Source organism: Pipistrellus hanaki (genome assembly GCF_964339955.1).
Source record: "Pipistrellus hanaki genome assembly, chromosome: 19".
Lineage (NCBI taxonomy): Eukaryota > Metazoa > Chordata > Mammalia > Chiroptera > Vespertilionidae > Pipistrellus > Pipistrellus hanaki.
The window spans coordinates 5,401,310-5,424,551 of NC_140521.1; the positions used below are offsets into that span (position 1 = coordinate 5,401,310).

Here is a 23,242-nt window from a genome sequence, read left to right on the forward strand (position 1 = left end):
GGCGCCAGCACCATGCCGTAGCAGTACAGACTGGCCAACCTGCCACAACCTGGACAGAGGGATATTCTGGGGCTGAGAATGGGGTTCCCATAAGCGGGCCTCCCATCACCGTCCTGCACAGGAGCCTCAGACAGCCCCTGACAAGGGGGTTCCCCCAGTGCCCCATCCTGGGGGCACCTTGGCGGAGGACCTTCTCGCCAACACTCCCACGCAGTCACCGCCAGAGATGGTGGGCCCCTGAGACAACGCCAGGACACCCCCCACTCCCAGAGCAAACAGCACCCTGTGTCACGTTCCGGGCCCACATCCTGGAGCTCAGACAGCTTTCTCCTGGGTGCTCTGCCCACTGCGTGTGGCAGCTCCCCTGGCAACGCGCCCCGCTTCCAGACCCACGGGCCTCCTGCACGAGAAACACACACAGACTCTCAAGCGTACCTAGATTCTCTGGAAGGGTGCCCAGACTTCGGGGGCTGGGCGGCTAGAGGAGAGTAAGAAATGAGATTCACAGATGGTTGCTTAAAAACACACACGGCGTGCATCAGAAAACAGATAACCACCTAGAGGCAAGCTTAGGAGGAAAGCAGTGGAATATTCTCTAAAGACTGGATTAGCATCCTGGCTCTGCCTCCCACCAGCTGTGACCTGACTTCACTTTCTCTGTGCTTTGCTTTTCTCCCTGGAATACGGGATGATAAATAGGATCTACCCCTCTGAGGGGTTTTTAATATTAAATATGTTAATGGGTGTAAAGCACTTAGCACAAAGCCTAGGACACGACAGAACCTCTGGAAATGCTATGTATCACTAGCCACACGTGGCTTCTGAGTATTTGAAACATGGCTAGTTGACTGGCAAATTTTTCCTTTTCTTTTTTTTAATCATCACCTGAGGACATGTTTTTATTGATTTTTAGAGGAAACAGAAGGGGGAGAGAGAGAAACAATGATGTGAGAAACATAGATCGGTTGCCTCCCACAAGCACCCCAACCGGGGACTGAACCCGAAACCTAGGTATATGCCTTGACCAGGAATCGAACCCACAACCTTTGAGGTATACGGGATGGCATTCTAACCAACTGAGCCACCCAACTCAGGACAGGAAGTATTATTAACTTAATTATACATAATTTAAATATAACTAGGCATGTGACTTGTGGCTCACACTGGACAGTGCAGATCTGGAACACAGGAGGTACATGATAGATGTTAGTTATGATTCTCGTTAGGGTTTGTTCCATGAGAGGCTCACTGTGTTAGAAATTAGGAGGCACCATGTCATTCTGAGCATGGCGCTGTATTGTGCTGACCTGTGCATTCTGGCATATTACTGGGCGGTTCTGAACTGTATTTGGATATTTGTGGACCACTTAGAGCTACTGATGATAACTGAGGATACCTTCTCCACACACCAAGTACTAAGTGTTGGTACAATTTCAGGGCTCTGTACACCCCGAGTAGAAATCTCTCATCCCTCATCCGGCAGACACCTGGCACACGGGTGCCCAGGCAGCACCTGGGACCGCAGCCAGGCACAGAGCACAAGAGTGGACACGTCCCCTGCTAGAGGCTGGGCTCCAAAGACAGGGCCCTCACTCCTTTGAGATGGACATTTGTGACTTCTCTGCCTGATTTCACCTTGATTCTCCTCTGGGACCCCTTCGCTCTCAGGGAGCTGGCTCCACACGTCACCTCTCAGACTGGACCAATCAGAGCACTCCATCCCACAGCGATTGGCGCCAAAGCAGCACCTGACCCAAACTGGTCCAACGAGGACTCAGACTTCTGCTTGAACCACGGGGAAGGGGGAGCTCTCTTTCTGTTGTGATGCCAAGTTGGCAGATTGTGCCCCGAGAGCTGCTGGGAAACATTCCACCTCCCCACAGCGAGGGCAGAACATACAGCCAACACAGAGGAAGGAAGCACAGAGAGGTGGAGAGAGATGGGGGGTCCTAATGATACCACTGGAAAACCTGGATGCAGCTGTACCTGAAGCTGGACTCATCCAAACCTCCCCAAACCCCTTAACCAGTAAATCTATGTTTAGTGTCTCATTCTCCTTTTCACTTTGTGTTGATATATTTACTTATTGTTCTAGTTAGCTTTGTGAGCAAGTTATTATCCAACTCGAAATGAACGGAGCTCACTAAACTATCCTGTTCTGCTGCTTCTCAGCTATGTAACTTTGGCCCAGCTTCTTAACCTCATCAGTAAAGAGGAGTTTCTATTTGTACCTACTCCAGAGGCAGATTGCTTTGTGGGCTGAATGAGATAAAGTAAAGCATTATTTAAGAAATGGTAGTTGCTATAATTCTAAATTACTAATTAAACACAATTTACTAACTAAAGAATTAAAGAATAATTCACTCCGTGCCCAAGTATCACCATGTCTCTTGAACTCTTAGGTCTGACCAGCTCCTTTCCCTGACTTTACACTCTCAGATAGCTCATAACCACAGGGGCCACTGATTTTGGCTCCGGAGTGATGAAAAGCAGGGTTCTGGAACCAGAGCCCCAATCTGTGCCACTGATGATTGTCCACTTCCTTAGGCCAATTATTTGCCATCTCTGTGTCTCAATTTCCTTATCTATAAGGGAGAGTGTTTACCCACCGCATGGGTGTTGAAATAATTAAATGAGGTCATCCATATAAAATGCTCAGTAAAGGATTTAAAAAAAAAACACATGAGAATGGCTGCAGTTGAGTCCTTGGTTTCCTTATGTGAAGTGAAGGCTCCCAAAAAGTCTTATCAACTGTGGAGTTTTAATAAGTCTTAAATACAGACTTGGCAAATTCAGAAGACAGAAAACATCAGAGGACTTGGCTCTTGGAGAGTGATGTCAGCCAAATTAGATGACTCGAGGTTCTTAGAGTCCTGGATCTTGTCCAATCTTATCCACTAGAAAGCAGGAGAATGGGACAGGCAGAGGGGATCTGCTGGGAGGCCACAGGTAGTAGGAATAGAATTGGGACAAAGACATAGGTGTCCTCACTCCCCATGGTGATGGCAAAAGTGTCCTTCCTACTTGCCAACCAGCAACAAATGCTACCACGCCCTTCCGGAGCCCCTCGGGAGGTTACTGCAGTGGAGACCCAGCCAGCCTGCACGGGAGAGAGAACCAAGCAGGAAAGCCAGGACCCCTGCTGTCACAGTGAACTGGGGGCTGAAGCCCAAGCCATCACTCTCAGAAGCTCCTGGAAGCCGCATTGTCCGAGACCTGGAAAAAGTATCAAAATGCACCGGCAGACACGGTTGCATTATTCATAGAGAGAAGTTCTGCCGTCTTAAGCCTGAGAGCGTGACACACAGAACTTATTTTGAGTCAACCCTGCCAGCATCAGAGAGCCCCGAAATATCCCATCCAGATGCCTAGATTCCTTCTGCAGGCATTTCTGGAACCCCCGCTTGGCCCAGCAGGGGAGTAAAGGGAGAGCTGGGATTTCCTGCCCAAGAACTGGGAGCCCGGAGGACAAGATGGAAACTTCCTCTCCAGCCTAATGACTTCGTGTTGCCCCCATTTGTTACCTACAATGATTGCTTGCCCTGCAGCCTGAGCAGCCTACAACATAGGTGAGTTCATGTTCCCCTCTTGCTCAAGCCCTCTCGTGGCTCCCATTAACTCAGAGAAAAAGCCAAAGCTTCCAAAGGATGATAAGCCTCCTGCTCCTCCTCCTCCATCTTGTTTACTTCCCTCCAGCCTCATTGGCTCCCTTGTCATGCTTGACTCAAGGCCTTTGTGCATGCTGTTCCTTCTGATAGGAACACCCTTCCTGCAGTCATCAGCATGGCTCCCTCCTTTCCTTCTGCTCATGTCACCCCATCAGAGAGGCCATCCCTGACCCTCCTCTGGTGAGCCCTTCCCACCAGTCTCCAGCCCTTCCCAGCTTTACTTCCTCACAGTGCTTGTCACTCCTAACATACTATATTAACTAGAGGCCTGGTGCACGGATTTGTGCACGGGTGAGGTCCCTCAGCCTGGCCTGCACCCCCTCACGATCTGGGTTCAGTCTGACATCTTCCTGAGGGGTGTAGCAGTGCCGAAGCGGCAGGTGGTCTGGGAGGAGCCCCAGCCTGGCCAGGCGAAGCTCCACGGCTGCTCATCCTGGCCCCACCTGCTGCTGCCACTTGAGAGCACTGCCACGGAGGTGGGAGAAGCTCCTGCCACCACAGCTGTGCTCGCCAGCTGGGAGCCCGGCTTCTGGCTGAGCAGCGCTACCCCTGTGGGGATGCACTGACCGCCAGGGGGCAGCTCCTGCAAAGAGCATCTGCCTCCCGGTGGTCAGTGGGCATCATAGCGACCAGTCATTCAGTCGTAACAGTCACTTATGCTTTTATATATATAGATTGCTTCTCTCTCTGGCCCCCAACTGGACTGTGTGCTTCATGAAAGCATGTTCACAGGGATGTTACTTTGCTCACTTCCCAATCTGTAGATCCTAGAACAGTGCCTGGTACATAGTACATGGTCAATAAATATTTGTGGAAGGAAAGCAGGAGAGAAAGGAGGTGGGGAGGAAGAGAGAGGGGAAAGTAAAGGAGGAAGGAAGATAGGAAGTTTTCATCTAAGAACTAACAGAAAGGGTCCATCCTGGCCCCTGCCATCAGCTGAAAATTCCTCAAGTACAATTCCACACAAGACCCTTCTTGCTCATCAGTCCTCGATAGCTCCCACCACCGAATGGAGCAGACACTGCAGCCCGGCATTCCCAGTCCTGCACAAGCTAGAACGAATGGACTCTTCCTGACTCATCTCCTTCCCCTGCACACACCTGAACCCACACCGTGTTTCCAGGGACTGTGCTGAAGCTCATGGCTCCCTACCACTGCCCTCTCTGAATCCGGGTCAGGAAGCCATCCTCCAGGTCCTGACACAGTGGGTTTGAATCCTGGCCTCTCTGTCCCGAGAGTGAAAGAGGAGACATTTGGGGAGCCTTTGGGACAGTGCCCAGCACAGAGCCTTCTCAATCTCAACAGCAGTGCCACTGTGGGCTGGATCCTTTGTGGAGGGGCCATCCTGTCATTGCAGGAAGTGGAGCAGCATCCCTGGCCTCTACCTACCAGCTGCTAGTAGCAACCACAGGTGTGACAACCTTGTCTCTAAGCATTGCCAGATGTCCTCTGGGTAAGGTGGCCAGATCCAGCAATATATACTTATACTAAAAATTATTCATTATCTGAAATTCAATTTAATTGTGTGACCTACCTGTATGTCATCTGGTAACCCTATTGGCGGGGGGCGGGGGGGGAGGATTAAGAACCTTCATTATGAATCACTGGGTTGATGTGGAATCACCATGGCATCCCAGTACCTTCTTAGAAAGTCCAGCCCACCTCCCCCATCCAATCGCCTTCCAGGACCCTGGAGGCTCAGCTCCCCAAGCAAGCCCAGCTCAGCCCTTGTGTTCACTGCTCCCAGTGATAGTCCTTCCATCAGCTCCAGACTACAGACCTAAAGCAGCTTCCTCTCCAGCACCGCTGCACCCTCCCGTCTCCTTCCTGGGGTCTGCCCTCTGGCCAGCGAGGCCCTGCCTGCTCTCCTCCAATTAAGTGGCCTCCTAATCCCAGCCTGGAGGCAGGAAAACAAGGCAGTTAGTCACTTCGCTTCCTTTATCAACTCTGAGTCACATGGCTAGCTCCTTTAATGGCAGTTGCCAAGGCAACAGGAAGCCAGTGCCTGCTCTCTCTGGAAACCAAAACAAAATTAAGTGGTGGAGGTGGGGAGGGAGAGGAGCCAGGACAGAGGGGGTTGGGTTTAACTGGAGGAAATCACGCTGGGGCCACCTTGCCTCCAGCTCTCCCTCGGTGGGCCTGGGGAGATGGGAAAAAATAAGATGCGTGCCCTGGTAAAGCTCAGGCTAATGCGGTGGGTGTTTTCACATTGTTTATCCTGATGCTTGAGTAATTTTCATCTCCGTTATGAATAAACGGAAACGCAGACACTTGTGAATATAAAGAGGGATGCTCATCTGAGATTGTGCAACTTACAAGCGATCAACGTCAGCTTCTCCCTCTTCTCCCCACACCCCCGGAGCTCTCCCCACTCCTTCCCTCGTGCTTTTGTGACAGGACCAGGTGCTCTGGCCACACTGTTCTCCTTCCTCTTGGACCTCCCCCTTCCCCAGTCCTCCCGTGACTCATGTTCACAGTGCTCCCTTCAGCCACAGATGCATTCCCTCTGCCAGGAGTGGTTTTCTTCCGTCTCTTCTCACCTCCCACCTTCACCTGAAAGGCCTACTCATTACCCTGGCCAGGGAGCTTAGTTGGTTTGAGTGTCAGCCCCATGCGCCAAAGGTTGCAGGTTCAATCGCCAGTCAGGACACATACAAGAAGCAATCAATGAATGCATACTAGTAAGTAAGTGGAACAAATAGATGTTTCTTCCTCCCGTTCTCTCCCTTTCCCTCTCTCTCTCTCTCTCAAAAAAAAAAAAAAAAAAATCCATAAAAATAAATTTACATATCCTTTACATATCTTCTTAAACAGAGGTAATTTAAGATATGTATGCATGCAGTTACTTCTCTGTTACGTTTCTTGTGCTGCAAAGTACCTCTCCTTCGGACCATGGTGCACAGCTTATAATTATCTTTTTAATTACACTCAGAATGTCTGCTGGGGTCTGTCTCCTGTACTAGCAAGTCAGCCCCAAGAGCTTCCAAGGGATGATCAGCCTGGCGGGGCCTATCGTGTTCAATGCCACATCCTCAGAGTCCCGCCCTGCCTCTGGCACACAGGCGCCCCTCAGTAGATAAGGGCGCCGGCATTTGAACCCAGCTCTGGTGATGGATCCCAACCTCCTCCTTGGCCTGCCTCCACAGTGGCTCCCTCAGTCAGCACTGGACAGAGCTTCCGGCCCCACAACCCCTGCTGGCCTTTGTGGCTTCAGTGGCTCAGGCGAAGCTTGCAGACCAGCCGGGCCTACCTACAGACTCTGCTTGTGAAGCCGCCTCTCCAATAGGAAGGATGTGGGGAGCCTCCGGGCAGACCGGGACAGCAGGGATTTGGCTCCTCTGAACCCAGACCGTGAGGAGAAGCAACAGCTGACCCGACCCCCCGATTTTTAGACATCCCCTGGAGACTGGCGCTCACCATGCCCTTAGGGGCACCCATGCTAAACAGAGGGGCCTGCAGGACAGAAGACTGGAACTTGCTCCTCTTCACTCGGATGTACCCTTGAAACATCACTTACTCCTCTGGGCCAGTGTCCTCATTGCACAGTGGAAACTGCCCCACACATGTGCTGAAATGACGGCGCTGTGGAGCTGTGGAAGGCGTGTTTGTGACACGGGGTCAAGAGCCTGGCTCAGACAGACCTGGGGGTAAGTCCTCGACTCCGTCCCTTCTTAGCCCTGTGCTCTGAGAACTCACCCTCCCTCTCCACACCCGCCTCCTGTCCGTAAGCTGGGACAACCTCACTCACCCCACAGCCACTGTGCACACAGGGTGAATACGAGCTCTGGTCACTAAGAGGATGTGCCCCAAGAAATGCAGAATTCAGAAACAGCCACCAACTGTGACTGTTAGCCCCTGCCTTCTGATTGCAGATCCAGGGTCAACAGGTACTCAGGCCCTTGGTCCAAACTTGCTCGGTTCTGCCCCTGCCCCTCTCAGGTCCAAGCAGGACGCTAGGAGGTTCCTCTGACCAGGAGACGATCCTGGCTGGGAGCCAGGCAGAAAGCTCATTCCGCGCCCCAAACCCAGCCTCTCCCAGGAGAGAGGATGCAGGCTCAGATCACTGGCCGCCAGGGACAATGCTCCCCTCGGGTTGGCCAATAGCTCAAACTAGACTGGCATGATGGGATGTCCAAGGGCAATGGACCAATGCTCCCTTCTCCAGATGTGGAAACGGAGTCCTTGAGAGGGAAGGGGACTTGTCAAGGGCACCAAGGGAGCTGGTGGCAGGGCTGAGACCAGGGCCTCAACTGCAGCCCCGCCCAGAGGCAGAAAGCACTGCCTTCCCCGGGCGGGCGCCTTGCTGACATGCTCATCTGCCTGCAGCCGCCTCCCAGTGGAACCAGCCAGCCATTTCCTTAAACACACAGCCATTCCGGGTGAACTCATCTGGCTCGGTTAAACAATGAACAATATTGGGGGGTGGGGGTGTTTATCCACCCCCTCCCATGAAATAGTCATCATAACGTGTGGGTCTGTCGGTTTGGTTGGAAAGCGGTTCTAGACAGAGCTTTCTTCAGGTCCCCACAGGGGTCTCTACGACGGCTGAGCTGAAAAGTTCTGGGCCTTTCTGAGGGATTTCTATGTGGCTGCTTATTCAGAGGCCATGATATGCAACCTGGGGCTGCTTCTTGAAACAACATGGGCACACATACACACACACACACACACACACACACACACACACACACACCGATGCTCCGGAGGAGGAGGGGCAGCAACAGGTCGAAGCCTGGAGGCTGCCAGTGCGGGCTGGCTGCCATGAAGCGGGGAGGGGCTTCTTGGTGCTCAATGAGGACACCAGATGTGACACCCCAAACACACAGAGACAGAGCCAGCCACCATGGTCTACAGGCTGAGGACTCAACACACACCAGGGATGCCGGCGCAGCAGCAATGGGGTCCCAGGCTGAGTATGTGAGTGGCATGAGGAGGGTAATACACCCAGTCACAGTCTCACTCACACCCAGTGACTCATGCATCACACATCACACACACGTGGGTGTACACACGTATATACATACACAGTCACAGCCTCATTCATACAGTTGCCTGCATCACACAGATACGTAGCATACTAAAAATACAAACACCACAGACATACAGATCCATGTACACACAACACGCAGATATGCTCAGATACAACAGGTGCATGTCCTTACCCACGCAGGCACATAGTCCTCGCAGTCCAGGGAGAGAGGGAGAGGGCCGGAGGGGCGGCTCACCCTCCTTCCTGGGTGGGGGGTTTGAGAGGCCCTTGCCGACCAGGGGCAGGTGGGCACATGCCCACAAATGAAGTACCCCGCCAACCAGAGACTTTCAGGGAGGGAGTCCTCCGGCTCTGGGGTGGCCCAAGGACTGAGAATGGGGGTGGGGTGGGGACGGGGGATGGGGATGTGCGGGGAGCTTTATTCCCCACAGGGTTATCTTTCCCCTTTCCTACAGTCTGGTCCCCATCCAGGCCTCCCATGCCCTATGGGCCCCGCAGCTGCTTGTCTCCTTGTAGTGAGACCCACCCACGGCCTCTCCCACGAGGGGGGTTCCACCCAGACAGACGCGGGAGTGCCCCACAGTGGGATGGGATGCCCTCCGGCTGCACTCACCCCCGCACGGAGCAGAAAGACACCCGGAGCCCCACCCCCGCACCTGAAGCCCCACCCCCGGATTCAGCAGCCACCAGGCCCCAGGGAGGGTGAGTGCCCTCCCAGGTGAGCCCGCAGCCAAGGTGGCCGCCCCCTCCTGCCAGGGGCAACCCCACCTTTGAGACTCTCTTCTGGGAAGGGGGGCTACGACGGCCCCCTCCCTCAGGGGGCGCCTCCCTCCCCCACCTCACCACCTACCTCCTTCTTGACCGTGCGCAGCAGCCTCTGCCGGGTCTCCGCCCCTGTGGACAAGACAGCAGGTCAGCAGGAAGCGGGGACCGGGGCCTGGGGCTGCCCTCCCGCCATCCCCGCGCCCCACACCCCGCGCCCCTCACCCGCAGGGCCCGAAGCCATGGCTGGGCGACGTTCCGAGCCCGGGCGCCCGCAGTGGCGGCGGCTCCTGGGCGCTGGGCTCCGGAGCTGCGGCTGCGTTGGGGCGGGACCAGGCGCCCCAAGACGTCAGGACCCGTCAAGCGCGCGGCCCCGCCCCCCGGAAACACACTGCCTGGCCCCCTGGCTCCCGGTGCGAAGATCCTCCCTGCCAGATGCACATGCCCACTCCTGCCCCTCCTCACCCCTGCACCTCCTCACCCCTGCACCTCCTCACCCCTGCACCCACCTCCTCACTCCTGCACCTCCTCACCCGTGCACCTCCTCACCCCTGCTCCTCCTCACCCCTGCACCTCCTCACCCCTGCACCTCCTCAGTCCTGCACCTCCTCACCCCTGCACCTCCTCACCCCTGCACCTCCTCACCCCTGCACCTCCTCACCCCTGCACATCCTCACTCCTGCACCTCCTCACTCCTGCACCTCCTCACCCCTGCACCTCCTCACTCCTGCACCTCCTCACCCCTGCACCTCCTCACCCCTGCACCTCCTCACTCCTGCACCTCCTCACCCCTGCACCTCCTCACCCCTGCACATCCTCACTCCTGCACCTCCTCACCCCTGAACCTCCTCACCCCTGTACATCCTCACTCCTGCACATCCTCACTCCTGCACATCCTCACTCCTGCACCTCCTCACTTCTGCACCTCCTCAACCCTGTACATCCTCACTCCTGCACATCCTCACTCCTGCACCTCCTCACCCCTGCACCTCCTCACTCCTGCACCTCCTCACCCCTGCACCTCCTCACCCCTGCACCTCCTCACCCCTGCACATCCTCACTCCTGCACCTCCTCACTTCTGCACCTCCTCACCCCTGTACATCCTCACTCCTGCACATCCTCACTCCTGCACATCCTCACCCCTGCACCTCCTCACCCCTGCACCTCCTCACCCCTGCACATCCTCACTCCTGCACCTCCTCACCCCTGCACCTCCTCACCCTTGCACCTCACCCCTGCACATCCTCACTCCTGCACCTCCTCACCCCTGCACCTCCTCACCCCTGCACCTCCTCACTTCTGCACCTCCTCACCCCTGCACCTCCTCACCCCTGCACATCCTCACTCCTGCACCTCCTCACCCCTGCACCTCCTCACCCCTGCACCTCCTCACTTCTGCACCTCCTCACCCCTGTACATCCTCACCCCTGCACCTCCTCACTTCTGCACCTCCTCACCCCTGTACATCCTCACTCCTGCACCTCCTCACTTCTGAACCTCCTCACCCCTGCACCTCCTCACTTCTGCACCTCCTCACCCCTGTACATCCTCACTCCTGCACATCCTCACTCCTGCACCTCCCAGCGAGCCCCCGCCTTCCCGCCCACGCCAGTGCCCTCCTTTTGTGGGGCAGGGCGGACAGCACCTTTGTTCAATGTCTGCTGGGTGCCAGGCTCAAGAAAGTGGCCGGAGGTGGCGGGGCACTCTCTCTGCACCTCAGTTTTCTCATCTTTAAAACGGGTATAACGTGATTACCTCATGGGAATGATATGAGGCTTAAATGAGGAATGCAAAACACTTCATACAGACCCAGGAGGAAAAGTCAAGCACCTATAAAATGTTAGTGCAGATGCTATTTTCACCAGCATTAATATTATTAATATTATTGCATTATTATTACTGACATTGTTACAGGATATACTGGCTCTCCATGCAGGAGAGGCCAGGCCTTAAGTGGCCCACTCCCCCCACCACATGCAGGTCACTGGGAGAGTGGGGTGCTCCCAGGAGCCAGTCCCCCATAGGGCGCAGCTGTTTGCCAGGATCTCCGGCACTGTGCAGGCTATGGGCTCTGTGGGACCAAGGCTGGTTCCACCAAGTTTCAGACTGCATCCTCCCAGCATGCAACTCAACTCAACAAATATTCATTGTGCCAGGCTACCGTGCTGCGGGTGCTGACGTGAACAAGACAGCTCTGCCCCGTGGAGCTTAGGAGGTAGACAACAAAACCAGTAAGTAAATGACACAGTATGCTGGTGATTCTGGAGCAGAATGAACTAGACCAGGGAGATAGGGCCGGCCCAGAGGGGTGGGGTTTGTGTTTTGCGGTAGGGTGGCAGAGAGAGGCCCCGATGAGGAGATGGCATTTGGGCAGAGAGGAACTGGACTTATCTAACCCCACACTCCAAAGTTTTCTCCTCTGACCCTCTTCTCTTCTCTCACACCCTCTCTCCTGGGTTACCCTCCATCGGACAAACCAGAATCAAACAAACCAGAACACACCATAGGCACGGCCACTACCCAGAAGGCACCCAGGGCCGTTTCCACAGCTAAACCTAAGCAGTAACCTGGACACTACCAGGCATCTTCTTTGGAATCACTTACGAGAGCAGGGATTTCCAGGAAAACCCTAGCGAAGCCCTGCAACTTGGAGGAACTAAATCAGGGGTCTTCAAACTACAGCCCTCGGGCCACATGCGGCCCGAGGGGAGTCTGATCCTGCCCGCCAGGTTTTTTGGGCAGTGAGCGCAGCCGAGGTGTTACAGTAGGAATTAGTAGTTCATATAGTCCGGCCCTCCAGCTCTCTGAGGGACCGTGATCTGGCCCCCACTTTAAAAAGTTTGAGGACCCCTGAACTAAATTAATGTCTAAATTCAATACAACCCCAAATCAATGGACAACAGGATTTGTTATGTCCTGGAACTCAATGCAGTGATCCTAAAGTTCATTTGGAAAAGCAGCCAGGAATTTTCCAGTGCTTAGCAGATTTAGTTTTTCCCTAGTTCTTAGAATTTTTTCAAGATGTAGCAAATGGAACATTGCTGTTCCCGGAGCACCATGGACAGTGCAGAATTGCCTTGAGAATTAGAGCTGAGGGTGCGTGCTGGTTTCCATGAGCTCATACTGCCATTTCAAAGCAGCGGGTAAGGTCAGGATTGCTCAAGAAAAAGTGTCAGATAACGATCTCTCTCTTAATTAAAGTGGGTATTCACTATGTGTAGCAAAGATTTAAATGTCAAACAAGGCAATTATAAAAATATTAGAAGAAAGAACTTGTGATTTAAAAAAAAATTTAAGTGCAAGGCCGAAGGAACCCGATGAGCTTGGACACACATATGCACTCTTTCCTCTCCCCTCCTATTCCAAGTGTCCCTGCATCTCACCATATCCGTCGTCTTCTCTGTAAGCAGTCAACAAATAACTGATGGGACAAATATCTTTTTTTAGATAAATGACCCAAAATATTTGAAAGCTTACAAATCACTGTGAATCCGCTTGCACAAATCTGCCTAGAGGATTACAGAGGAGCCTTGGTTTGAATCTAAGGACAGTTACAGCAGCTAAAATTTAGCCATCTCGGCAATAGCAGGGATTTGGGTGAAGTATTAAGTGGTAAGGGCATATGTTTCTGGATTTTTCAAGTACATGTCGTTTAGTAAGGTCTCCTGGCAGGTTAATCTGAGGATGGTTGATGATCAAGACAAGGGGCGGGGGGGTGGGGGGGTGGTGGTGGTGGTGGTGGTGGTGGTGGTGGTGCAACAGATCAAGCAGACATCCTAGCAGGTGTGGTTCATTTTGGACAGCATCCTCCTGTACACCAGGAAGGTAGCAGGTTTGATTCTTGTCCAGGGACATGCCCAGGCTGTGGTTCAATCTCCAGGAGGGGCACATGTGGGAGGCAGCCGATGGTTTGCTCTCACCTCGATGTTTTTCTCTTCTCTCTACTCTCTCTCTCTCTTTTCCTCTCTCTCTCAAAAAAAAAAAAAAAAAAAATCAGGCAGAGGGCCCTACTCCCATTCCACTGAGACTCGGTGGGTCTGAGACCCTGCCAGGTGCAGCTCAACATCAGCCTAGTTGGGTCCAGGAGGGACAATGGTGCTGGAAGAGGCTGCGCCTGCAGGGTTGAAACTGGAACTGGCACAGCACCTACCCTTCGTTAGAGTACTTGAACAGCCGGAGTTGGACAGAGGTTTCAATATGGCTTAAACTTGTTATCCCTGCCGTGTGTATGCATTTCTGTGTTCTCTTATCCTGTATCCACTTGGGATTCACGTAGCGGAACCCACAGCTGTGCTGGGGGGACTTGCTTTAATGACCTCCAGTGGGTCTCCTGCTGACCTGGCACCCACACGACACCATCCAGGTTCATTCACTTCCTCTGAATCTCATGCCCCTCTCCTTCTTGTCTTCACTCAAGCCTCAACCTTCCACCCTCCTCCTCCATCCTAATGAGACCAATAGGACATCAGAACAAAACTTCACAACATCTTCCCCTCCCACATCTCCCTCCCTGACACCCTAAGGGACTAGCTCTGCTTCTACCTAACGAAAATATTCCCAGTTATTCCCAGGTATCTCTGGCCAGATCCCTTTCCTGCAGGACCTAATACCCCATGGATGTCTCACACTTCTGACTTGCCCTCCCACACTTCATTTCAAGAAGTCCCATTTTTCCAGTTGCCCAGGAAAAAATCTTTTGATCCATCTCAGTCTCCTCTTTTTACCTCAAACCCTTCACAGAAACAACCAGGAGATACTGTTGCCTCTGCCTTTCCAGACTAGCCAGGATCTGACAAATTCTCATCACCTTTTAGTACTTCTAGTCCAAACCACCAGCTCCCCCTGCTGGACACTGCAAGTGTCACCTTAATGGTCTGGCTTTTGCCGGGGCCTTCCCCTCAAACTGTTCTCAACACAGAACCAGGTAAACTGGTTCATGTGGCTCCTCTTCCCACCACCCCATGAGGGTTTCCGTTTCCTCAGTCAGAGAAAATTCCTTCAGAGGCCCTGCCCCCACCCACTCCCTCTCTGATTTCTCCTGCTTCTCTCCCCCTCGGTCTGCTTTGCTCCAGCTGCCCTGGCCACCTCATTCTTTCTTGGCCACCTCTACCTGAAGAATTTGCTGTCTTTCCTCCACCTACAGCCCACATGACCTCGTTCACTCATTCACTTCCTTCAAGTCTTTGAGTCTCACCAAGGCTCCTTTTGGTTCTCACCAGTCCCCCATTAATGAATGCAACCAGCCCCCTTTACGCCCCGCCTTCCCAGGAACTCCCAATGTCCCTTATTTTGCAATTTCCCCCCCAGCATTTTCCTAGCAATGACCACGCTGTGGCTAGATACATTATTTGTTGTTTTTATTTTATGTCACTGGAAAGTGAGATTTTCAAGGGAAGGTCCTTTGTTTTAGGCCCTGGCGGTGTCTGGCATAAAATAACGTTTAGATGATGAATAAACATAGAGATAACATTACTCTTTATTTCTGCTTCCAGAAACATGCAGTCCCAGCCACCTGGTCAAATCCAGCCTAAACTCCAGCCGCTGCACGAGAAAAGTCCAGTGGCTGAGTCTGAACAGCCTGGAGGAGCACGGGGAGCATCTCAGTCTCCAGGTAAAAAGAGGGGAGAAGACGGATATGGTGAGGGGCAGGGCAGGGGATAGATAAGAGTGTATACGTGTGTCCAAGCTCACCAAATTGTATATATTAATCATGTACACATTTTTGCACACAGTTGTACCACAATAAAGCTGGGGTGTGCAGAAAAGATACAAGGTGCAGGGGTCCTCAAACTTTTTAAAGTGGGGGCCAGATCACGGTCCCTCAGAGAGCTGGAGGGCCGGACTATATGAACTACTAATTCCTACTGTAACACCTCGGCTGCGCTCACTGCCCAAAAAACCTGGCGGGCCGGATCAGACTCCTCTGCGGGCCGCATGTGGCCCGCGGGCCGTAGTTTGAAGACCCCTGGTAGAGAGTCTCTTCGGTTTCACAGCATGGACTTTATTCCTAAGAGCAAATTGTGGAATGGTGAGAACTGAAGTCCAGGTGGAAGGCGCTGAAAAAAATGTAGCAATATTTGCTACAAAAAAGGAGAAGGGAAGTGGTATATTAGATGGAGGAGGATTTTAAAAAATTAGAGAATAGCATGTATTTATCTTGGTGGAAATCACCCAATAGAGAGGGAGAAATATAACACCGAATGTACAAGAAAGAACACAATCCCTGAAGTTGAGGTCAGAATCTATAGCTCAAGTAGAAGGACTGACTTTCCTTCTGAGCATTGCTAAAAGTGATTATCAGGTTAGTGCCGCTAATATTCAGAAGAGCTGACCTGCAATTCCCTGCCTGCTGCTGGCCTCCAGCCTCTCCTGATCCAGGGGAAGCAGCTGGGCGCACCCCCTCTCTGTTCTCGGGCACATGTTTCAGACGGACACCCTTTCTATCCTAAATATTTGGTAGAAGTCAGAGGACGGGGACGTTGTCTCACCCCCCTGCTAGGGACACCACCACATGTGAGTCACCTTCCTGGCTTCTCTGCCAACTCTTGTCCCGGCCTTTAAAACTTTCTCATCCAAATGTCCCCGTCACAGTCACTTTTATTTCTCCTCCACTAGGTGCCGCTCTCCACCCACCTAAGACAACCACCATTCCTGCTTCCGAGGTCGCAGTGTGGCCCAGACACATGGGGATGTGGTCAGTGCTCCTCCTTTTCCAGAGCTGATGCAGACCCGAGGGTGCACTGGCATTGTGGTGACAATATTCACTCCAATGACTGTACTTTGCCGAGTACTCAGCATGTGTCAGGCTCTTGTCACAGATTAGCTCCTTGAACTCCCACAGGAGCCTGTGATGTGAGATCCCATTCTACACAAGAGGAAACTGAGTCTCAGAGAGGTGAGTGACATGCCCATGGTCATAGCACAGACGGAACAGGCTGTTATTCACAAAGTCCAAATGCCAGAGACATGATTAGGTCTTGTTGCCCATAGCGGTGGCTAATTAGTGAGCTCCTACTATCTTAACACATAAATAATAATAATAAAGGACATAACTTCAGAAAATAATTAATCATAGCCTTCCCAGGCAGGGACAGCTGGTCTTTACGCTGACATTATGCTACAGAAATCTGCCACTGGTGTATGGATTTGAATCTTGTCACCAATACTTTCTAACTGTGTGACCTTGGGTAAGCAACTCCACCTCTCTGCTCCTCACTCTCTTCTTCTTGGGGTCATTGTGAGGATTAAATGAGTTAAACTATCTAACATACTCCATACACTAGAGCTAATGTATAGTTACCATCTGCGTCATTCAGCAGACAACGTCGCCACCTAGTGGCATCCCAGAGTAGAGACAAGTTGCTTCTGCAGAGCAATATTGAGGCAGCCACAGGCTGTGAAGCTGGGGCAGAAGCAGGGAGAAAAACGATAAATATTCATGAGATCATTTAAAGCTCAGGCCTGTCTTCCTGAGAATAAAGTTTGTTCTTTGGAAGCTACTGTCCAAGCTGTCAGTTCCCGGAGGAGAGAAAATGAAATCTCTCTCCTTGGCTGCTTTATCTGGGGTGGGCGAACCGACCTCTTCACTGGGGCTGACAGGACAGTGGGGCCTTGGCAATGCCACCCACTGGGTGTGGGGCTGCTGTCAGCCATCGCCCTCCCTGCCTCTTGCTTTCCTGTGAGGTCTGAGGAATGAAAAAGAAGCAGCAAACCAAATGTGAACGCCTCTTGATGATGGCCACAGAGCAAGGACCAATGTTAAGCACTGTGCTCCTGCCGATAAGGGTATTGCACTGTCCGAGCCATCAGCCTTTGGAAGCAGCCCTTTGTTCTCCGAAAAGTCAAAGCTCTGCAGGAGAGCCTGTGACATCTGAAAGCGGACTTGAGCACTCTCTCTTTTTATATTTCTTCCCAGTGTGAGAGATTGACACTGACTTTCCCTTCTTCCCTCCGTGAGCCTGGGAAGGAACCTCCACAAAGGATAAAGAAGGCTGGCTCTGGGAGCAGGTGGGCTTGTGTTTGAAACCTTGTTCTGACGCTTGCTGACTGTGTGACCTTGGGCAAGTCACTGTCTCCTTGAACTTGTTTCCGTGTCAATAAACTGGGAATAATAATCATATACACAGTAGGGATTTGATATGAGACCTGAGTGTGCTAATCTGCCCCACAATCTCACATACCTACAGGGGACAGACAGGCAAGGTGAATGAGAGAAATGGGTCAAGTGCAGGGCAACATGGAATGGTGGGGACTGGGGTTAACCAGGAACAGATCCCCAAGTAACTGAAACAGCTGCTGGTCAGCATCATCTGATGCGGGGCATTCAGGCACTTGAGCCAGCACATTACAGACAACCTCAAATATGGGGGTTTTTTTGCTCAAGAAACTGTGGCCGGGCTTTGGCACTGACCTAAGAGAGCAGATTTGGTTAGCAGTGAAGTGTGGTAGAAAGAAATGCAGGCCCAGCGCTGCCAGTTTTTTTCAAATGTTCAAGAGAAACAAGCTATCGGCTCCATTTTCTAATGCTGGCAATTAAATATTTTAAAAACAATGCCCCATGATCCATACAAAATCTGTGCTAGCTATGTGACTTTGAGCTAGTCTCTTAATATCTCTAGGCTGCTATTTCTTCATGAATAACAAGGATAAGTATACAACTAGCTCCTGATCTTAACAATTTATGTAAATTACTTTATTTAACCTTTCCCTCAACATGCTAAGGGAGGTTTGCTATTATCCCTAATTTTTTAGATGAGTAAACAGGTCAGAGGAGCTAAGTAACTTGATCAGAATCACAGTTATTAAGTAGCAGAACTACTGTGCGGCTTTAGAATGAAATAGTGTGTGCAAAGTGGTCGGTGGCTGTTAGTTATTGTTGTGTCATTGTTATTATTATTACTATTAACATAAATGGTTCAAGGTCAGGCCTCATACTTCATTTGATGGTCAAAATGAGCCGCTAGACTTTGACCTGTCAAAGACCAGAGTCAGCTCTAAGTGATGCGGCATGCATTTTTGCAGGTAGTTCCTGGACAAATGAATAGTTCCTTTTTACATAGGCATTGGGCCACCCTGCCTTTGGGTTTCCTGGGGTAATAATTAGATTTAGACCCTGGTCCAGTCGATAGATTATCATCTCAGGGTGACCAAGCCAATCATGACCTGTAATTTACAGCCTGAGTTATTCTGAAATCAATACAGATTTGCTCTTCATCGAATGGGCTGTAAAGCATGGTTGACAGACGGCCCTGAAAAGCAGTTGACGTGGGAGTGGAAAGATTACATGGGCCTGGAAAGGGGCCAGGTTATTAGGGGAGAGATGAAGTAGAAAGTGGAGGGGCTGACCTCTGTTTAGTGGGCTGTGGTCAGAGCTGGCCAGAATTTCCATTGGGACCAGCTCAGGACAGTCTTGCTTAGAGAGTAGATTTGATTGGCAGCGAGTGTATTAGAAACATGTTTTGGAGATGGGTAGAACTAGGTTTGTATTTTCACTGTGCAATATCCTACCTACAGTACTATGGGACGTTGGAATCCATTCCCTGATACTTAGTTGTCTCATCTATAAAATGGGCAATAAATTGAAGCTATTGCTCAGATCATGGTGATGAAATGGGCCTATATTTGCAAAACACTTATTTTTCTACAACATGAAGTTATAAGTCTAGTCATTAAGAGATTATGCAGTCAGGTGGACCTGAGGTTGAATCCTGCTTCTTTCACCTCCAAACACTCAGTGTTCCTAGTACTTTGGATTAAGTCACTGACTACTTTGAGCTTTAATTTCTTTATATTGAACTAGTAATAGATATCAAAGAACGTTGTGACCATTATATTAGTAATGCACATACAGATGAATTAGCCCCATGCAGAGAGTGTGAGCTCAGCAAGAAGGCGGCATTATTTTGGTCCATCTGATTTTTATCCTTCCCAAGCTGGACACGGAGGAGGCTCTCAGGGAGCACGGACTCAAATGCACAACGAATTAAATGAGTTCTTCAAGAAACAGGTAACCTCAAACTGGGTTGCTAGACAGATATCCTTGTACCAACCACAGCACCTCATTTAGCCTCACGTTCCTCATGTGTTCAGCAGGAAGAATAACTGCATCTGCTTCAGAGGGTCACGGTGAACACTAACCAAGTTCATGTTAAGGAAGTTGGCATGTTGTAAGAGGGTCACATAACAAAGAGCCCCTGATGTCCTCAGGGAGCAGCCCAGTTGACAACCACCCAGACAACGGGAACCTCAGTCACCATTGCGAGGACCTGAATTCTGCCAACAGCCCTGTGAGCGGGAAAGAGCCCCGGAGCTCCAGAACGAGTCCACAGGCCCCTTGATGTAGCATTGAGAAGACCAGCTAAGCTCTGCCTGGACTGCCGAACCCAGAGGAACCGGAAGATACCATGTGTCATTTTAAGCCTCTAAATTTGAGGTAAGTTTTTGATGTGATAATAGAGAACTAGCACAAGGCTACAAATCCCTCAGTGACAGAGCCAGAGCTCAGAGTAAGAGCAAACTTGCTGAAATACAGCCGGCCAGAGCAGTTAAAGTGCAAGTGATTTTCTGATTAGTACTCAATTGCCTGGAAAATTCAATTAATCAGAATCTCTAAGTCCTGGACCTTACAATTAGTCAGGGTTTTTCTGGATTTGAAATCAAGTTTTCCATGGCAACTGGGGCAAATACCGTGATGCCCTGATGCTGCTGGAGAGACGCAGTGACTGTGGAGTTGGGAGGAGAAAGACTCCTCCACCGTTACGATAAGGACTGATTCCGACAGCCAAGTGTTTCCACTGTGAAGATGTGATGGCGATTGCTTACTGAGCAACAACCACCTGACTTTATTCCTCTGCTCTGTTTGTCACCATTGAACCCTGGGTTGAAAAATTACACCCCTGGATGTATACTAGTAACCGCTTCCTTTTAAAGAAAGAGTCTGATCTGTGGGAGTGTGGTCTACCACCGCATCAGCTCAGTCATTCAGGCCTTTAGGGAGCCTGACCGTCTACCTGAGACCAGTGAGTTCCCTAGTTCAAAGGTGCTTTGGCACCCATGCCTGCCTGGCTTGCCCCTTAACTTTGTCCATCTCTGCAGAGCACTTTGAATCCTCTCATCTTTTCCTCCCTATCCCTCTGTAGAGCATATTGTTATGGGCCCCATTTTCTTGAGGGAAAGACTAAGGCCTAAAGAGGTGAACAGATCTGTCCAAGTTCAGACAGAGCCTAGATTGAAATCCAATACGGGCTGCCCCTGGATCGCCTGCTTTTATTCATTATGTTGGGTGCTCAAGAGTAGGACCAGCACCATGTAGGCGCACATTTGTTGTTGGAGGGTGAGTCCCCGGTATAGCTGGTAGGAAAGGAGAAGTGAGTTTGTTGGGAGAAGCAATGCGGGGAAAAGGCCTGGGAGGTGACATTTATCTGAGACTCTGCCACGGGGACACACTCCCTGTGAGGGTGAAGAAACCCAGGGATGAATCAAACACAGTCCTTGCCCCCACTGAGCTTGAATTATGATATAAATATAAAAGAAATAAGCAGGAAAACCAAGGAAGTAAATACCTGAATGAAGCATAGGGTGGGTGATGGGCACACAACAACAGTGGCATCTTCCTAAGCAAACCAGAGAAGACCAGTCTGAGGAGACAGCAGAGTGAGTGAGATATAAATGGAGAGAGGGAGGCAGCCAGGCCAGGACCTGGAGGAAAAGCATACCAGGCACGTGGAAGAGCAGGTACAAAGGCCCTGGGGTAGGAATAAGCAGGGCCCAGATGAGGAAGAGAAAGGATGCCGTGCATGGGGAAGCACAGGGAAGCCTGGTGTGGCATGAGGTCATAGATGAGGTCAGCAGAGCATTTTGGGGTAAGAAAAAGAACTTGGGATTTTATCCTGCTGGCAACAGGGAGCCATAAAGAGGAGCGGCAGGATCCAAGTTATTTTTTTTCCCATAAGTTCTCTAATTGCTGTGAGGAGAATGGAAAAGAGAAGGGTAGTGTGCAGAACAGATAGGAGACGCTACGGTGTGAGACCCTAGGCCAGGACATCCTGAAGAATTCCTTGTTTCATCCCACTCCCGTCTTGTTGGTTCCTTGAATTACCAAGCTCTTCCTTGCCTCAGGGTCTCTCACATGGTATTCTCTCGTCTACAATCCTCTTTCCCTAGCTAACTCTCCAACTCATCTGTAGATCCTCTTCTCTCATGTCTTTTCATCTGGAAAGCCTTCTCTGCCTATGTGAGTCTCATGGCACCTCCCTCTCCCTCTTAGTAATAACATCCACTGAGCTTGTAAAGGGCACCGACCCTCCCTGGGCCTCCATGAGACCTATGAAGGCAAGCAATGCATCATTGCGGCTGCTCAGATGCATGTAGAAGGCTCTCATCAGATCTTTATTTGATGAAATAATATTAAAGTTAGTGGCCATTTGAGATTTATGATGCTGACCCTAAATGATTTTTAAACAATTAAGTAGGGTCAGTCTTTCAGACAAATGGGCTGTTGGAGCAATATCCGTAATTGGCTGCATGCCCTGTATACGCTAGGAACAGTTTTAAGCACACGGAATCCCCAACTCATTTAATCATCCAAGAACCATATAAACAAGGAACGTTCACACCCATTTTTCAGATGGCAAACTGAGAATGGGAGTCGCTAAGTAACTTGCCGAAGTAAACCTTATTACTCTGTGCTGAGATACCAATTTGAGTCCACATCTGTTTTGCTGCAACTCATGCTTTTTTGACCAGTGACTCCTGAAGACAGGCAGTTATTCCCCCAGCAAGTGTTCACCAAGCGCATGCGTGAGCGAAACATGGATGTGAGAGCATAACATCAACCAGCTGCCTGCTTCAATTCCTACCCCCACCCTCACCCCTACCCCCCATCCCAGGAATCAAGCCCGCAACCTAGGCATGTCCCCTGACTGGGAATTGAACTGGCATCCCTTTAGTGCACAGGATGATGTCCAACCAACTGAGCCACACCGGCCAGGGTTCATTTAATTCTTGCAACAAACCTTTGAGGTTGCTATTGTTGTTACCATTTTCCAGATGCAGAAAAAGAAACTCAGAGAGGTCTGAGGGTCTTTCCTAATGTCACACAGCCTATCTTTCCAGCAGGACAGAACCAGGTATCCAGCTAAGGGGAGTAAGAAGCCATCAGCCATGGTAAGACACTGGATGACCTCCTCGAGAACTGACTACAGGGTTCCTAAGGTGGCTTCAGCTCCTCTATAAACAGCCACACTGCAGTGGGGACATTTGCTTGTGAAATATGTCACTGTGTTCCAGCAGCCTAGAATCTTTCCAAGAGTTTCTCAAAAATCCAACAGAATAAATATAAGATTTTTTATTGCTTACTACATAATAGGAATACAACTTATTACCGTTGGACTGCCAGACTTCTGGCAGCCTCCATAAATCTGGTGCTCCAACTGACTCCACATGCATTTAAGCAAAATCCAGCCCACACGGGGGGGGGGGGGCCGTGGATGTAATTGGAATATGGAGTGGGGCTTCTAGATTAATCACATTCTGAATATTAACTGTACATTATGCTGATTTCCTCGTAAATAGATTCAGAAGCACAGCGTGTGTACCCGACTCGGGGCTTATACAATCAGAATAGCAAATGTCCTGGCTTTGGGGTTGGAAACAGTCCCAAATGCGGTGTACGAGGCCGAGTTTCATTTCCCCTGAGAGAAAGAATATTTTAGCCCTCTCCAGGCCTCAAAGAGCAACGCATGGTTTCTCAAGACCAGAGGAAGGAGCAGCGTTTGTGTTCAAGTACCTGATTCAGAATGGATTTTGCTAAAAGACCATTTT

General features: G+C 50.8%; 1 protein-coding gene across 2 annotated transcripts in view; it reads right to left on the reverse strand.

Moving 5' to 3' along the window:
* Positions 1–9,786, reverse strand: part of SGSM1 (small G protein signaling modulator 1) — a 47,731-nt gene extending 37,945 nt beyond the window's left edge. For both annotated transcript variants that reach the window (XM_084868133.1, XM_084868132.1), the window contains exons 1-2: positions 9,646–9,786; positions 9,509–9,552 (exon numbers count right to left, since the gene is read on the reverse strand). In XM_084868133.1, the coding sequence (XP_084724259.1) occupies positions 9,509–9,552; positions 9,646–9,664 (63 nt within the window). In that variant the 5' untranslated portion in view covers positions 9,665–9,786. The remainder of the gene's footprint in view (positions 1–9,508; positions 9,553–9,645) is intronic.
* Between the last annotated feature and the right edge of the window lie 13,456 nt (positions 9,787–23,242).